Here is an 18,752-nt window from a genome sequence, read left to right on the forward strand (position 1 = left end):
TAAAGTGTAAGACTGACTATGCTCACCATTATATAATATGTCTGTGGATTAGTTTAATGAGCCTTTATTGAGTGTATCTACAGGCAGGTGTTAGGGGTATATGATAATTTGCTACATAAACTGGTAAGTTCCAAAACCTAAAAAAAAGTTTTGATTGGTCTGTAATAGTTTTCTGTAAGACAATGTTTAAATATGGTAACTAACCTGCTTTCTTCTGAATTATCCTTTGCATACTGAAGAATGAAAAGAAACAGGAAAACAATAAATGTCAAACTTCTAATCTGACCTCCATGAATTCAAGAAGAGTTAGACTTGTTCTAATGTCCTTTGGACTTTCTAGTGGAGCCAACAAGAATACATTGAGCAACCACAATTTTCTGAGTACTGCATTAGGCAACAGGGAAGCCGAGAGAAAATACACCGATTCCAGTGAAGTTCCAGTCCAGTTCTAGCTCCAATTAGTCGATATCTCCTTTAAGATCCTATCTTATCACTTAGTCACAAAACATGTCAGTTCTGTGGATGCAAGATAAGCTTGTCAGGCAGGCTGGAATGGTGGAAGGCCTCAGGTCCCCTCACCAGTGTGGGGACAAGGGACAGTCCAGCCTACAGCTCCACCACTGCCTTCCTAGGAAGGCATGAGTGAGTGAGAGATGCTTTCTGCTTCTGCGCCTACAAAACGAAAGCCACCTGCTCTCATGGATGCATGAGATGGTCTCCTCCCATCTCCAAAGTGCAGCTTGACGTCTGCTCTCCTGTCATCCATCCCCTATGACCCCACTCCATCCTTTTCCTTTGGCGCCCAGCAACTTCCATGAACAACTGGCTTCCTCATTCTCATTTCTGTCCTGCTCCGTTGTGGCATTTCTCCAGCACACCGCATCAGGATTCTGTCAGACAGGCTTGCACACCTCCTTCTCCTTCCTTTTTTGACTGCCTACTTCCTACTGATTCCGAAGGTTGTACCATCCAACACAGACCAGACAGCTCTATTTTCTTTTTGACTGAAAACCTCCATATATACATGATTCGAGGGCAGCCTGACTCTATTTACCTGTAAACACAGGGCAGCTGCTTCTCTTATTGTCACAGCCTAATCTGGACAGTAAAGGTATGCATGACAAAGCCTGGGGACGGGTGTGAGGCAGGTGGTATCGGAGTTCAGACCAGGACTGAGGCCACCCACAAGAAGTGGACTGGTGCTGGGAGACCAGATGCTGCCCCAGACCTCGAGTTACATCTCCACACAGAGAGCCACATTTTACAGCAGAAGGAAAAACAAGGCTCCCAGGAGCAGAGAGTGAATCTTAAACAAAAGGAGAATGAGAGCTAATGGGGAGAGTTTTTAAGCAAATGTTATGGGGTTCTCCAGAGAAACAGACCCAATAGGAGATGCATGTACATAAAGAGACTCATTACAAGGATTTGGCTCATGCAATTATGAGAGCTGAAAAGTCCCAAGATCTGCAGGTGGCATCCTGGGGACCCAGGAGAGCTGATGGTGTGGCACAAGCCCCAGTCTGAAAGTCAGCAGACTAAACAGACTGAAGAACGGCTCATGTTTCAGGCTTAGTGCAAAGAACCAATGTCCCAGCCCTGCAGCCAGTCCTCTTATTCAGCCTTTGTGTTCAATTCAGGCCTTCAGTTGATTAGATGAGGACCCATCTTAGGGAGGGCAGTCTGCTCTATTCAGTCAACAGATTCAGACATTAATCTCATCCAGAAACACCCTCACAGACACACCCAGAATCATGTTTGACCCAATGTCTGGGCGATGCCTGGCCCAGGCAAGTTGGCACATAAAATTAACCTTCACGGGGCTAAAGCTGAAATCCATAATCCACAGAGGAAATTCACTTGACTCACCCCATAGTCAAAATGCCAACCTTGTCTCCTGGAAGACTTGGCTCTCAGTCACTGGAGAAAGCACACACATTTTGTACAAGATGGTCACCTTGAGGAACTGGCCTCTCACTATAAGGCCACCTGAAATGGATCCTTGATAAATGGGGCTTTGATAAAATGCTCATAATAAAACTACACAGAGGTATCCAATGTCTACTATTAATATTTTTGTTCACCCAAGTTCAAGGAACTTTGTACCTTACAATACCTGAGTCAGAGAGCAGCTTACCTACTGTGGCCCCTTGCTGACAAATGAGGTGGCCTGAGTCACAGAAGCTGGGTAACTGGCCCTTGGTGCAAGATAGGAGTAGAACCCAAGCCTCCTGGTACCTAGTTTAATTTTTTTCAATATCCTACAGGGCGTTTTTGTCTGCAATTTAAATAGCTTTCAGTACCGGAAGTGGCTTTACAAGCAATCCTGAGTCAAAATATGCAGCATTAAGGCCTCGTTGAAATATTTGGGTGTGCCCCAGTAGTTTAGCGGTTTGAACTCAGGCTCTCAAGTTAAGCTGTCTGAGGTTAGATCTCAGGGCCACTATTTACCAGCTGGGAAATCTTGAGCAAAAGTTACTTTGATCTCTCCTTGCTTCAGTTTCTTTGTCTGCAAAAAGGGGCTATCACATATGGATACACTGCTTATGAAGTGCAGGCATTGTAACAACCCTGCAATAAAGGCAACATCATTGTCCCTGTTTCCCTGTGGAGGAAACTGAGGCACCAACAGGTTAGGTGAGTTGGCCAAAGTTGCCCAGGCTGAGGGACCCGGGTGTGAATTTAAGCAGGCTAGATGCAGTCTCTATGCATCCTCACACCTATCACACTGACCTGTGGCGCATCTGTGAGATGGTGAACTAAAATGAGACTGAACCCAAGTGCCCGGACCAGTGCCTGATCTGATGTAAGCCCAAAGTTGGCCCTTATCAGTATGTTGCCATGCCGATGCATTTCAAAGCACCGCAGGATAACAAACACTGTGGGAGCCCAATTCTATATATTAATTGATGATCTTGGCCAGGCCTGGCAGCTCATGCCTGTGATCCTAGCACTCTGGGAGGCTGAAGTGGGAGGATCACTCAAGGTCAGGAGTTCGAAACCAGCCTAAGCAAGAGTGAGACCCCCGTCTGTCTCTACTAAAAATAGAAAGAAATTAATTGGCCAACTAAAAATATATAGAAAAAATTAGCCGGGCATGGTGGGCATGCCTGTAGTCCCAGCTACTCGGGAGGCTGAGGCAGAAGGATCGCTTAAGCTCAGGAGTTGGAGGTTGCTGTGAGCTAGGCTGATGCCATGGCACTCTAGCCTGGGTAACAGAGTGAAACTGTTTCAAAAAAAAAAATTGATGATCTTTACAAATTTGGGGTGAGCTAACTCTGAAAAACAAGTAAAAATGTTATATAAAAGCACAATCAAATGTTCTTCGAGTTGGTTTTCCTGATATTTAATTATTAGCCTAGGAATTCCTGTATTTCTACGAATTCCCGCAAATATTTTTTGGTCTAAGTCATGTTCAGGATACCACAAAGCCTCCTCCCTCTAATACAGTATTATAAAACACTCGCTAGCAGAATTAACACCAAAAATATGCGATGTATTTGGAGTTGTGCTCTGAAGGCAGTTCTGATTCTCAGCCTGAATTGTGATTCATTACCTTCCAAAACATGAGCAAGGAAGTGAGTGGCAGCTACACATTTCATCAAACCGGCAGAGGCTAGTGCCAGTGAAAATCTGAGTAGGGATTTGAAAGTAAATATGCTTGGTTCTTTATTTAAAATCAGAAAAAAAATTCAACATTTTCTTTCCTTAGTTTTAGGTATGCTGAGAATCACAGGAGTGCAACTTAAGAAAAATTAGAATCCATTTAAAACAGGCCATTAAAAAAAATCTGGTTGTTCATTCAGTTTTTTACTTTCTGCACGAGTCAAGGCTCGAGGCCACACTGCAGGCTCCACTTCTCTTTACTGAGGAGAGAGAGCTTGGACACCTCCGCCAGACCAGATGCCAGGACAACCCTCTGGGGAGCCAGGCTGGCGGGAGAGGGGACACAGCGGTCACCTCCTCGCAGCCCTCAGGCTTGGACCCTCCTCTGCTCCGGGGCTCGTCCATAGGGGGCAGCCCCTCCCTGCCCGGCGGTGACCCCCTTGCTGAGCAGGAGATCTGCGATCCTCCCTCCGAGGATAAGTCGGTGGGTTCCTCTAGCCTCCCGTCCCCCCCCCTACCCCCAGTCTTCCCCTCTCCCCAGTCTTCCCCTCCACAGTTCGGCTCCCCTCTCTCCGGGTCCCCCTTTCACAGGCTCCCCTCTCTCCGGGTCCCCCTTTCACAGGCTCCCCTCTCTCCGGGTCCCCCGCACCGGCTCCCCTCTCTCCGGGTCCCCCTGCACCGGCTCCCCTCTCTCCGGGTCCCCCTGCACCGGCTCCCCTCTCTCCGGGTCCCCCCGCACCGGCTCCCCTCTCTCCGGGTCCCCCGCACCGGCTCCCCTCTCTCCGGGTCCCCCGCACCGGCTCCCCTCTCTCCGGGTCCCCCCGCACCGGCTCCCCTCTCTCCGGGTCCCCTGCACCGGCTCCCCTCTCTCCGGGTCCCCCTGCACCGGCTCCCCTCTCTCCGGGTCTCCCCAAGGACTCAGCTGCGCTCTGCCGGGTCTCTCAGCCGCGGCTCGGCTCCCCTCCCCTGCCCACTCGCGGGTGAGCCTCCCAGTCCCCTGCCCTGGGCCGCACGGGGTGCAGGTACTCACGGCGGGGCAGCGGGCTGGCGGTCGCGGGGCGGCTGGTGGCGGCGGCTCCGCAGCCGGCGAGTGGAGCCCGGCGGCTCCCGCCCTCGAGAACCCCCGCCGTGTCATTTGACCATATAAGGAGACGCACGCCTCGGAGGGCTGCGGGCGGGCTCGGCGCTCTGGCACCGGGCGTGGGGCGTGGGGCGCAGGGGGGGCGGGCGCCCCTCGGCCTCCTGGCCACCGCGCCCCGGCCCCCGCCCCGCCCGGGACCCTTTGTTCGCTGAGCCCCTTCTTCCTTCCCTCCGGTGTTCCGCGCACGGTGCTTACCCGGAGCTTCGCCTCCCGCACCGGCTCGCAGAGGCGTTTCGGGCGAGGGCCGGGGCGCCGCTGCTGTGCCCACGCCCGGGCACAGGGGACCGGCCGCAGCCTGAGGCAGAGCAGGGGGCGGCGGAAGGCGTGGACCGGGCCACTTCTCAGGAAGCGCACGCCTGGGGCTTTTTTGCACGGTGGGCCTTCTCCCTCCTTACCCTGTAGGTAACTTTTCCTTCACGAAGTGAACCCAACAGATATCCAGAAAGAATGGATAATGACTCTTTGCTTCACTAAGGAGGGGACTAAGGGAAGGTCCTATCCCCAGCACTCTAGGGCCACAGGGCTAGTTAGACAGTCTGTATTTCCCTCCAGGGCGGGGAAAACAAAAGTGAGGCGGGGATGTGCCTCCCACACCCAAAGCCGGTGCCCTTTGCGTGAAGCGGACACGTGGCAGGGACAGATGGCACTGTTCGATATTCCAGCAGAGAGGGCACAGGCTGAGTCCCAGGCCTGGGAAAGGGGGCGTCGTGATCGAAATGTTTGCTCCCCAGCAGGCGGCCAGTCCATATGCAGACCCCAGTGGAAGATGGGCAGGTGGGCAACAAAGGCGTCCTAGAAATTCTGAGGGCAGGAGTATTATTTTTAACACTTAGCGTAGCTCAGGGAAATACCTTCTCCAGAGAGGGCAGGAAGAACTATTTGATTGCATGCTCTCCCTGTCTGGTGCCACCCATGGATCTCTGTCGGGTAATTGCAGGACTCCCTCCCGAGAGTCAAGGGAGTTACCCATTTACTGAACACTAGCTCTACCTGCTGTCTCATTCGAGCCCCACCCCTTTAAGGTAAGGGCTATTGCCCCAGTTTTATGAGGAGGAAATTTCAGCTCAGAGAGATTTGCTCAAGGGCATGTGAGCGGTAACTATGACAGCTGAGATGTGAGCTGGAGTCTGGCAGATGGCAAACCACGCAAGAACATTCGGGGCTCAGAACTGCCCCTCACCCCATCATCAGTCACTTGTGTGTGACTCTCAGTGGGCTGAGACTGGCCACAGGTAGGAGCAGACCATGAGGCTTCCCTCCAAAAGAAGCAAGTGTCAGACACCCCACCTGAATTTTTGCTGATAGTCAAGGCAGGCCAGTATTTCGAAATCCAGTGCAAAGTGTGTGTAGAAAAGGCAATCCCCTCTGACAGCTGTCGAGATTTGTTGTCTATATAATTGCAAATCACAAAATGATCTCCTAGCTTTCAAATGGTTTCTTAAGCTTCTGTTTGTAAAAACAAGTTTTAAAAAATGATGAAACATCAATTCTGTATTTATCTTCTTTCTGCTTCCTTTTGTAACTTACTCTTTTTTATTTTTTAGCTTTCTGAGTTGTGTATTTAATTCATTTATTACTATTTTATTGAAATAGTTACTTAGTTCTATTGTTTGTCTTCTAATAACTGCTTTAGCTGGGCCATACAGATTCTGGTATGTTGGATTTTCCTTATTATTAAGAAATTCCGAAATTAAATGTTGTGTTTCCCTTTTGACCTAAGGGATAGAGGAGTATTTTAAATGACCCTATGGAGATATAGTCAGCAAAACCCAGATTCTGGAAGCAAACTTATCCAGTTTTTTCAACAACATTGCAAAAAGAAAAAGAGAGATGGAAGGAGTAACCAACAGATTAAAAAAGACTTAACCAACTGCAAAGTGTGGACCTTATTTGAATTCTGATTGAAGAAGAAACTATTAAAAATGGCCGGGCGCTGTGGCTCACGCCTGTAATCCTAGCTCTTGGGAGGCCGAGGCGGGCGGATTGCTCAAGGTCAGGAGTTCAAAACCAGCCTGAGCAAGAGCGAGACCCCGTCTCTACTATAAATAGAAAGAAATTAATTGGCCAACTGATATATATATAAAAATTAGCCGGGCATGGTGGCGCATGCCTGTAGTCCCAGCTACCCGGGAGGCTGAGGCAGAAGGATCACTTGAGCCCAGGAGTTTGAGGTTGCTGTGAGCTAGGCTGACGCCACGGCACTCACTCTAGCCTGGGCAACAAAGCGAGACTCTGTCTCAAAAAAAAAAAAAAAAAAAAAAAAAAAAAAAAAAAATAAATGTTTACAAGACAGTTTGGGAAAATGTGACAGAATATTTAATGGTATTAATAAACTATTTATTTATTTTAGGTGTGATAATGAGATTATACACACACACATATTTTTTCCTTTTTTTCCAAGCCCTGACTTTTCAGGACCAGGAACAAAATATTTACTAGTTAAAGAACATTATGCCTGGGGTTGTTTCAAAATAATTTGGATTGGACCAATATGTATCTGAAATAGTATCAGCTATGGATTAGTGGTAATCTTTGAAGATTGGTGACGCATATATGGCTGTTCAATACTAGTCTCTCTCCTTTTATAATGCTTGAAAAATTTCATAATGAAAATATTTTTAGATTACAAATGCACTTACCATTTGCTGTTCACCCAGCATTTCCCTTTACAGGATATTATTTTGTAGATATACTTGCTCATGTGTAAAATGATATACCTACAAGAGTAGTCATTGCAGAATTGTTTGTAACAGCAAATTATCAGACCATGTTATATATTTATCAATAGGAGCCTAGCTAAATATAGGATAGTACATTTTAGAATTATTTGCATTGCAGCTCTTAACTGATTTGGCATGATTTCCAAGATGTATCAACTGAGAGAAATAAAAGTAGAGAACACCTTGTAAGTAGTAACCAACCATTTGTGTTCATGAACAAAGGAAGGAAGGAAGACAATACATACTTATAAGTTGTTGCCTCTGGGGAGAACTGGGTGGCTGGGGGTTGAGGTGGAAAGGTTCATTTTTACTGCACACCCTTTTGTTTCTTGTGAAAAATTTTGAGCTATGTCAATGTGTTAGCCCTTCAAAAGCTAAAAAACATTAAAAAAATAAAAGCAACATGTGTTCCTTTAAGAAAAACAGGCAACAAATTTGTTAAACTGAGACAATAGAAAGTCAAAGAAGGTTTGAGAGAATTAGAGGAAGGGGGAAATACAATTTCTGGGTACAAGCACATGCTCATAAAAGCACATGCTTTTCATTCAAAGGACAAACTATTAAAAAGTAAGTTTTCATGAGACAATCTGGGAAAGTGTGTTTTGAAAAGTTTTAGCTTATGCATCATTGTATTCCTACCACCCAGCTGGAGTGCATGGCACATAGTATGTGCTTAATAAATATATTTATTGAATGAATGGATGGATCACAGAATTGTTTGTGACAAGCCTTTCATTGTAGAAAATCTGACACTAAAATATGGCAGCACAATTTGCTCTCTGAAGTGAGGCCTACAGTTGGATCCCTGTCCTACCTATGACCTCAGATAACCATAAAAGCTCCCTAACTTTCCATTTGCTCATTGCTAAAATGGGGTAATAACATACGTTACAAAATTGTTGTGAACATCTTTTGAGCTGATGCATAAAAAACCACTTAGCACTATTAGCATAGTACTTCCCTCGAGGTAGACCCTCAGTAAATATTCATGTTTATTCAAATGAGGCAAAGGGAAAATGAATCCAGCATAAGAAGGAAATGGACTTAATTCCCATCAGAAAGAAGAATTAGGGTTTAGGTCCTGTTCTAAAGATAAAAAGATTGTCTTCTTGAAAGAAAAACTGTCTGCTATAGCTAAAAGGCAAGTTCATGGGAGAAAAACATTGAAAAGTAATATTTTCTGAAAAAAATGATCAAGCAGCAACTGTGATAGGTTATTTAAGTTCATCTTTTGTTTATTCCAAACTTCCCTGCCATTCCTCCACCAGACAACACTACCCATAACTTCTCCTTTCCTCTCCTGGGGGTCTGATGGGGGTTCAGGGAGAGGCATAGCTAGGAAGGGGGGAAAGAGGAAGAGCCTTTTTGGAGCCAGGAGCAGTTCTCAAATTCTGGCCCCAGAGGAGCAGCGTCAGTATCCTTTGGGAGCTTGTGGGATGTGCACATTCTCAGGCCAGCTCCTGTTTTAACAAGCCCTCCAGGTGACTCTGATGACAAATAGTGCTTTGAGGTAAAATACTCCTTAGGGATTCCAGCTCTGAACTCAGTAATTTACAAGAAACCTGTGAGATGTGAGTTTCTGGGGGAGGGAGAGAGGAATAGAGACAGACTAAACATAGACTCAGGAACTGTAAAGTGCAATTGCTAGTATTACTTTCTCTGTCAGTTACTTCAGCAGAGGGAAGCACAAGGTAGCAACTTTGTAGAGGGTGGGAAGTGTCAGCATGGGGTCTGAGTGATACAGAAATTTAATTCTCCAAAAGGTAGGGAGTGTACCAACTGGACTGCCGCCCTGCAGTGGGGTGGTGGGTGTGGGAGGTCCATGGGGCCCCCCAGTGCAGGGGTGGGCAGGGGTCTCCTCCCCGACAGCACCCACCTCAGGGGGACTAGGATGACTTCACCGTCCCCAGGAAGAAAGGGAATGAACACTTGAAAAACATGAACTGGGGGTCACACCTTATGTTTGTTACCCTAACTGACCATTGCCATGAAGATTTTTAGAGCATTTTGTCCCATTTAAGAAAGAGGATTTCTCGGCCAGGCGCGGTGGCTCACGCCTGTAATCCTAGCACTCTGGGAGTCCGAGGCGGGCGGATTGCTTGAGGTCAGGAGTTAGAAACCAGCCTGAGCAAGAGCGAGACCCCAACTCTACTATAAATAGAAAGAAATTAATCGCCAACTAATATATATAGAAAAAATTAGCCGGGCATGGTGGTGCATGCCTGTAGTCCCAGCTACTCGGGAGGCTGAGGCAGCAGGATTGTTTGAGCCCAGGAGTTGGAGGTTGCTGTGAGCTAGGCTGATGCCATGGCACTCACTCTAGCCTGGGCAACAAAGTGAGACTGTCTCAAAAAAAAAAAAAGAAAGAGGATTTCTCACAAGCAGTTCCTCCCACTCAAACCCTGGGCGGGAAACTGGTGGGTGATTTGCCCTTGATTCAGAGGTAATCCTTCTCAACTGCCTCACATGGTTGGAAGGTGAGTAAGTGTCTACCGTAAGAACTGGCTGGAAGGGGTCAGGAGGGATCAAACCACGCTCCCCTACTGTCAGTGGGTTCAGGAGGCAAGTCTCTGCATGCCTGCCCATGACAGCACCAGCCCCCAGGGTGGTGGCTTGGAAAGCTGGCCTCACTTTTTCTAAAAGCACTATTTGCCCTGATGGAGCAGGGAAAGCTCTGTGGAAGATGACTCCGCAGGCAGGCAGGGTGCTTACCTTCCTGAGCTGGTGAGCTGGGTGCACATGGGTCAAGAGACCCAAGGGCCTTCCTCCCCCGGCAATGAGACAGACTTGATCTGGCTAAAGCTTCATACGATCCTGTATAGGATCCAGACTGTCTTCCTTTGCCTGTTAGACTTTCTAGAAAAGCTCAGCTCTTCACAAAGGGCAAACTCTTCATTCCCTTCCCCCTTCTGCCATGCTTTGGTTAGGAGGAAAAACGCTCAGCTCTGTCTTGATATGCAGAGTTTCCATATCCCATTTCTTCCCTCTCTCCTTTTCACAAACTGATTTAATGGATGCAAATAGTCATGTTTTAAAGCCTCAAAACATGTCTGACTTTGAGCCAAATCCACAAACAGACTCCATGGTTCTGACTTTCCCATGGTTGGTTAAAGCTTATTTGGAGCATTCGATACAAGTTTCCATTGTGGCTCTGATAACTCATTAGGAAACGTTCTGTCTGGTGGCTTGATGACCAGTAAAATGAAACCATTCACATCCACAATTCATTTGGGCTGTAAATGTTGCTGCGCTGTTTCAGATGAAAACTATTTCTAAGGTAGACTCTGAAAAAGTTTGTTTCTTGCTTCTCACTTGAGATCTCCTGTCTCTGATTTCACTCCTTTTCTGTAGCAATCCATTCACTTCTCTGTTTGCCTTTCCATGCATCTTTGTCTCTTTTTTTCCTCTGTCAACGGTTCTAAGATCCATTTAAAAGAAGTATAAAATGTCCAAGGTCTGTACAGACCTGGCAAAATCCTGTTTTGAATGAATTGTGTTTGCTTCCCTAAAATACCTGAAACAGGAGACTCTTCCTGGCATTTCTGAAACGGGAGAGTCTCATGCCTCACTTGCTCCTCAGAATGTTTATTTTAAGCCACACTGAAATCTGTTATTCTTTGTAAATTAACTTTATGAGTCAACACTGCAACTTTATAACCCCAAAGTCTCTCTCCACCGGACACCAGATTCCTTTTGTACTCCTTCCCATTTGATTAGGGTCATTAACAGAAAATCTACATGATCTGGCTAGGAAGAGGCTGGTCTGGCCAGGCTATAGGAGGGAGAGGACGGAACCCCAGGTCCAGGAACTCCTATGGAGCAGTGTGTGTGGCCACAGGTAACATCCTTTATCTTTTTGTGTCTTCTTTACCCAACCTGTGAAACAAAAGCTGTACCACCTCTCTTCTTATTTTAATTTCAAACTATCCAGTTCTTTAAGTCATTTTTGTGGCTGACAATTGAAAATTTTCTATCAGGTCTCTATGGACAATTCTACCCCACGGGTACAGATTTGTGTGTAATGAAAAGCTATGCTTTAAGTGCTTCTAGAAAGCAAGTTCGGCCATATCTTTCGCCTGTTTCAGCAGGTGCTTTAAAATTGGACCTGAGAGTCCAGAGACAGAACTTTCTGGAACAGCCAAGCTTCTTTCTGCATCATTCCACCATAGTTGACTGTTGAAATACCAGGAAAAGATCTTGTAAAATGTCTGACCTTCAGCATTTCCTGGCAGTACTATTTGAAAAAAAAAATCTTCAGAAATTCTGGGCCATCCTAACTGTACAAATATTTTTGGAATCTTCTGCACAGTTAGAGATGCTGAGCAATTACTCTATAACAGTACCAGATTTGTCATCTGCCTCCCTGGAGGGCTGGCAGAGGCTCCAGTGGCAAATTACTGTCAGATACCCCCTGAAACATTCATCCAGCCTAACTTAAACTCAAGAGGACTTTCTCTTCTCCTTCCTTCCTTCCTTTCTTTCTTTCTTTCTTTCTTTCTTTCTTTCTTTCTTTCTTTCTTTCTTTCTTTCTTTCTTTCTTTCTCTTTCTTTCTCTTTCTTTCTTTCTTTCTCTTTCTTTCTTTCTTTCTTTCTTTCTTTCTTTCTTTCTTTCTTTCTTTCTTTCTTTTTTTGCCTTCCTTTTAACAGTTTGAAATTATATTTCCATTTTGCACACGGCCTTAACATGATTTAGCTTTTTGACCCTATTACCATTTTCTGGACTCAGTTCTCTTTCCCATCCTGTTTTGTCTATTTCCCTGTATTGCTTTTGGTCCCTTGAGTTTCCAGGTCATGCTAAAAGCAGATGAAGAAAAATGCTTGAGAGGTTTTCTTTTTCTAAGAGTATGTTTGGAAGGTCAGGGCAACAGAGACCACACCCTGAGCAAGGAGGAGGTCTTTGAGAGCCCTCCCTTTGCGTTCTCTTTGCTCCCAAGGGAAAATGCCTGCCGTTATGTAATTTCTGGAACTCCTTTCCTCACTCTCTTCTGCCTCTTGGATACCTGTTTACCCTTTAGACCAAATAAAGTATCTCTGCTAGGAAGGCTATGGGATACCCACCAATAGCCCCATTTTTTACCATTCCACACTACCTTTCCCTTTTATAACAACAGAGCAAAGAGGACAAGGATAGATACATTTGTTTCTGTGTTCAAGGCACTTTGCCTACTTGATCAATATTTACTGAATTTAATTCAGTTTTCCTGAAAATGCCTTAAACCAATATAAGGCTGCCATACAAAGGCTCTATATGGCCCTGCTTGGATCAAATGAATCAGGGCCATTTCCCAGTTAGGCAGTTGAGTTACCTGGCCTTTGCACTGAGATCCACCTGGCAAATAATTCAAGTTAAAGCAAAGCCAAGGGCCTGAAATCCCCTGCCTGAGCCACATTCAAGCACAGAGAAAGTCCCTCATGGAGGGACTTCCTTGAAGTCTACGTCCTACAGACTGAAGCCACCATCTTCATTTTCAAGAACCTAGCCAATGAATTTATGTCTTTAGATTCTTCTTGGGGTAGGTTGATTTTCTATCAAATGCTTTAAAAAATAATAATAATAATAAAAAACTTCTGCTTATACAAATGGGAACATGCAAACTAAAACAAAAATTCTATCTCCCTCAGAAATTTCATAACGCTTCTCTTGTTTCTACCAGCTTGAGTGTTTGTTTCTGGTCATTTGTGGAAGCGGGTCTACTTGCGGATCTCAGGTCAACTCTGCTGTCCACCCTTGGAGTGTGCTCTGGCTGGGCAGCGGGCAGCGATGGCCCAGAGAGGAGATGGTCATCACCCTTCAGCCTTACCTGTTTTAAGGCAGACTCCCTTGAACAGAGAAATCGGTGTTTTTCCCTCATTCACAAATACTGTGGATGTATACACGTTCCCAAAGGTATTAATAGATGAGACTGATACATCTGCACCTTCGTTGACTGTCCCCATCCACACTCAGATGGATTTCCAAGTGATGCAACCCTAAGTCTGACTTAAACATCCACAGGCCGTCTTAGAACACTTTCCAACCAAGACTGGTAACAGTGCCTTGGCAGTCGCAGAACCACAGCCTTCCCTTGCAAGTTCACTTTCACCCAGCCCGCTGGGTTTGCAGCCAGAATGCATTTATTTCGGGCGGGTCTCTCTTCCTCATTTGCAAGCGGCACGCAGGGGCAAAGAAAGAGCAGCACTCCTGGCCTGAGCAGAACTAATCAGTCTGATAGCCCCGCAGGGTATGTACACCTGACCACCCCATCCGAGAATCTACGACTGCCATTGTTTGCATCTTATCTACTATTTACTTTTGACTGCCGACAGGGCAGCATTTTTGGTATAGGAAGCTGAGACCGGGGTGGGTTTAGACTCAGAGCCTTGGAAGATTAGTTTCTTCCTCTTTCCATCTGAAGCTCCCAGAGGAGAGGCCATTTTAGAGCTGCCTGCATCCACCATGGCGCAGAGAACAGGCGGAGCCGAGGCAGCTACCAGGTGGGGCTGCCCTTTCTGTGGACTCAAGAAAGCAGGGGGAGGTGGTGGTGGGAAGGGCTGAGAGGGGGCCTGGGTCCCAGAGGAGGAGAACCACAGGCTTTAGCATATAGAGAGGAAGGCTGGTAGGCCAGGTGGGAGGAACAGTCCCAGTGAGAATAAAAGGAGACCTTCTGCAGGAAAAACAGAAACGCTCAAGGGAAAGACGACCACTATGGTGAGAGCAAGTCAAAGGATGTTTCTCAAGAGTCTGCTCTTGACCAGTGCACAATTTATGTGTGCAAACAAGGGCTCTGCATATAATTCACCTGTTAATTCCTGGAAGTCAGGAATGGTTTCAGAGGAAGAAGCTGAAGTCACCCCCCAAAGTCTCCGGTGACACCCAGGCTTGGCTTGTGCTATTCCAAGTGAGGCCCTGGCTTCATAAGCCCAGCAAGATAGGAAAAGTAGGGAACATTCACTGGCTTCTTAGGTCAGCCCCCAAGTTCATGGCAAATTTAAAATTTATGTTCAACAGAGCCATTTTAAATATATCTTTGCGCTTGGGACCAATAAGAGCTACCATTTTTCTCACTGCTATAGACAGGCCCATTTCTGATAAGTAATAAATAATGTGACTTTATTGTTGAAATGCCCATTTAGGCTCTTTGTCCCAGAAAGAGGAGGCAGAGAGGCAATGTCAAATCCACCCTGGAGTCATCTCGGGGCCGGCAGTTATTGGTTCCCCTGAAGTCCCAGAGCTGCCTGTATGAATCAGACTGGAAAAACATGTGGCTGCACTTTTCCATGAAGCAGGTAGCAAAGCCACAGTCGGTGCCTGGGAACCTGCCCCCGTGTCTCCGCCAGGAGAGCATGCCGACTCATGCCTGGGCTCCCACACGATGGCCTGTGCCAGGTGTGTTGGAATGAAGGGACATTGTAGAGGATCAAGAGCTCCAGGAGTCCCAGTCCAGTTCCCAGGCTGGGGTGAGGACCCCGAGATTACTATCAGCACTCAGGCAGAGCTGGAAGCAGAGTCTGTGGTTCGGAATGCAGGACCCAGAGTTCAGGGTCACACCAGGGGCAGGACACAGGAGACAGTTTGCTAACCTTGGTCCAAACCAGAATCATTCAGAGCAGCAGGGGAGCAGGACAGTTTTATCTCCCAAGCAGGATCAGAGTGAGGCAGAGGGGCAGCTTGCTAGCTCAAAGAACACTTGGGAAGTCTTAAACCTGGGGTGACTTTAGTGGCAACTGTTTCAATTTCTAGTAGCTTCCTGTGTGCCTCCTTCCATTGACCTGACAGTAACAGGGCATGCACCCTCATGATGAAAATAACCTCAAATAGCTGCAGAGTGAGGGTCCCTGGCCAATCTCTTGGCAGACGGAGAAGAGAGGGTTAAACTGAGTGGGAGTCTATGTCAGGGGCCACAGTCTGTTTGAACTGACAGTGTGTCTGATAGCACCAGTCTTAGTGGATACTGCTCTGAAAGTTGGTAAGCTACCTGCTAGCAGATTTAGTAGGTGATACTTTTTCTGAAGTTTAAAGTTTTGATTGTTCATCTCTGGGAAAGTGTCACATATTACACTGCTAGTTAGTGGTGGTGTCCAAAACCAACATTTTGGTTTGTCTTTCTCATCTGAGAAGGATTCTTGGCCCAGGCAAGCAGAGGGAAGGGTATGGTATGCACATCTTCCTGTATCAGCTTGTGTTTCTGTTGTGCTGGCAACCAGAGGGGTCCACATAGGTGGAAAAAAATGCTGCAAGATTGAAGGTGAGGAGCAGTGAAGTGAGTAATCCTTTCAGGTGGAAGTGAATAGTGCCAGGCAAGGGAGGGGGCGGTTTTGGCTGCCAGCATTTAGAAATGGGCTTAGCTCTTTTCGGAGGCAACATGCTGCATAGTCAGCCAACTTCAGGTAAGATGTCATGGGACCAGTACATAGAAGGTTTGTAAGACTTTCAAGTTCCATTTAATCATTTACAAAGTGTCCACCATTTTGGCCCTGAACCTATGGCTTGTTTATTGAATCACATGAAATTTCAAGAAGGGAAGCAGTAATATGAACCAATGTAAAGGAATTACCAACAAGCCTCTGTGGACACAGGTGTGCACAATGCCACCATCACTTTAGATATTTAGATTCATTCATTCTCATTTCAGTCTGAAAACTGATCTTAAAACTAAGGCAGACTGACACCCACCCACTATATCCTAAACTGCCGACAAATTAAAGGCTATTAGCATAATTTCCTAGAATTATCTTTGAGTTCATTTTAAAATGTAACTTTTAAAAATAAAAACAAATTACAACTTTAGAAAGAGTATAAGCAACTATCAATTGTCACATACAAAGCAAATTTTAAAAGAAAAAAAGTATAATGTACAATGTTTCTCATTAATTCTTTTCAGGCACAGCTTAATAAACTTTATCTTTTATTCTTGGTTTTGGTTAGAATCCTGTTTTTCCTACTCACCCAGAATCTTCATCTTTGGAATGAAGAATTTGTGAATGATCCTGGCACTTAGGGCTATTCGACATTAAAAGCTCACATGGCATAGGGTGGCCAGGAGGAAAATATTACTCAGGAACTTGTTATTTGCTAAGTGATTCATGCCACCAAGATGAATAAATCTCAGGCCATCCCTTCTACGGCTTAAAGTCCAGTGTGACCAGAAGGGAGGAGGCCACCTGGGGAAAAACGACATCCCAATGAGTTCTGGTCAGGGTTAAGATATGGAGAGCATACCCCACTTCTGTGCATTTGTCCAAAAGGATTGAAAGCAAGATCTCAAAGAAATATTTGCATACCCATGTTCACAGCAGCGTTATTCACAATAGTCAAAATGTGGCTGCAACTCAAGTGTCCATAGATAGATGAATGGGTGAGCAAAATGGGTAGATACATACAATGCAATTAAATGGAAGGAAATTCTGACACATGCTATAACATGGATGAACCTTGAGGTCATAATGCTAAGTGAAATTAGCCAGACATAAAAGGACAAATTCATAGAGTGGTCAAGTTCATAATGACAGAAAGTGGAATGGTAGTTTCCAGGGGCTGGGAGGAGGAGGGAAGGGGGAGTTTGATGAGTACAGAGTTACAGTTTTCCAAGATGAAGAGGTTTTGGAGATTGGTTGCCCAATGATGTGAATATACTTAACACTACGAACTGTACGCTTAAAAATGGTTAAGATAGTGGGGGAAAAAAGGTGTGGAAAATGTATGAGCAGAAAGTGTTAAAAGCACAGGAGAAGCATTTGGCCCAACCGGAGGTCTGTAATGGTTAATTACAGACTGCTACTGGGCCACAGGGTGCCCAGATATTGGTCACACATTATTCTGGTGTGTCTGTGAGGGTGTTTTTGGATGAAATTAACATTTGAATTGATAGACTGAGTAACGCAAGTTGCCCTCCATAATGTGCGTGTGCCTTGTTCAATCCGTTGAAGGCATGAATAGACCAAAAAGCTGACACTACCACCCCAAGTACGAGAGAATTCTTCTTGCCTGACGCCTTCAAGTTGGAACACTGGTTTTTTCCTGCCTTTTGACTCAAACTGAAACATCAGCTCTCCCTGGCTCCTGAGCCTGCCAGCCTGTGATGGGAATGGCAGCTGTCCTGGTTATCAGGGCTTTGGACTCGGACTGGAGCTAAACCATTGGCTCTCCCAGATCTCCAGCTTGCTGACTCGCCTTGCAGATCCTGGGACTTGTCAGCTTCCATAATCTTATGAGCCAGTTCCTTATCATGAATCTCTCTCTCTCTCTCTCTTTCTCTCTCTCTCTCTCTCTCTCTCTCTCTCTGTGTGTGTGTGTGTGTGTGTGTGTGCGTATAGTCATTCAGTGGAAAATGTATTAGGTGATTTCCTGGCTGTGAGACCATCACAGAGTGTCCTGACGCAAACCTAGATGGCACAGCCTACGACACACCCAGTCTATATAGTGTGTCCTATCACTCCTAGGCCACAAACCTGTCCAGCCTGTGACTGTACTGAATACCGTAAGCAACTGTAATACAATGGCAAGTATTGATGTATCTAAACACATCCAAACATGGAAAAGGTACAGTAAAAATATAGTATTATAATCTCATGGGGCCACCATCATGTATGCAGTCTGTCATCAACTGAAATGTCATTGTGCAACATATGACTGTATACACACACACACACACACACACATGTACACATACATCCTATTGGTTCTGTTTCTCTGGGGAACCCTGACTAGCACCGTGTCCTGGGAAGGCTTCCTGGAAGGGATGCCACCTGAGCTGAGCTTTGACAGATGGACAAGAGGTAGCCAAATGGACAGCATGAAGGGGCACAGAGGCCCCTGGAATGCTTCCAGGTCTATATCAGGGACAAGGCTGGAGCAGAGGTGGGGCTGGCCAAGCCATGGAGAACCTTACGTATCATGCTAAGAAGTGTTACCCTATAGGCCAGCGCCTCTACTCCAGTCTGTGGACATTGGTATGTAAGAGGAGCCTTGCACAAGATGCTCAGAGTAAATAGTCTAGGTCAAGGTCAGCTAGGTCTGGAATTCCCAGGCCAAAGAAAGTGATCAGGTTTCTTTGCAATAAGACATCCCAGGGTCTTTAATGAGCCAGTATGCACTGTGACTCTTCAAGAGAGGACACAGTAGTGTAACACAGACTCCCTGCCCCTGTCCAATTCTAACACCTGTTAGGACGAGCAGGGCAGCCAGTTTCCGCAGAGTGCTGCTGGGAGAGTGGGAGTCACTGAAGGGGTTAAGTGTGAGATGGACACAGCCAGTTTGGGTTTTGGTGGATAAATCTGGCTGACACATAGACATCTACCAGAAGTTCAGT

At 46.0% G+C, this 18,752-nt stretch overlaps 1 protein-coding gene across 4 annotated transcripts in view; it reads right to left on the reverse strand.

Moving 5' to 3' along the window:
• Positions 1-18,752, reverse strand: part of FHL2 (four and a half LIM domains 2) — a 71,171-nt gene that overhangs the window by 34,434 nt on the left and 17,985 nt on the right. The window contains exon 1 of one of the 4 annotated variants that reach the window (XM_012737658.2): positions 4,940-5,112. The exons of 2 other annotated variants lie outside the window; for them this stretch is intronic. Coding sequence is in view for 1 of the 2 variants with exons in the window: in XM_012737655.3 (XP_012593109.2) it covers positions 4,634-4,738 (105 nt within the window). In the remaining variant the exon portion in view is untranslated. Of the gene's footprint in view, positions 1-4,633; positions 4,787-4,939; positions 5,113-18,752 lie in introns of those variants that run through there. One more of the 4 variants, XM_012737655.3, reaches the window with a different exon arrangement.

Source organism: Microcebus murinus, chromosome 3, assembly GCF_040939455.1.
Source record: "Microcebus murinus isolate Inina chromosome 3, M.murinus_Inina_mat1.0, whole genome shotgun sequence".
NCBI classification, from domain to species: Eukaryota; Metazoa; Chordata; class Mammalia; order Primates; family Cheirogaleidae; genus Microcebus; species Microcebus murinus.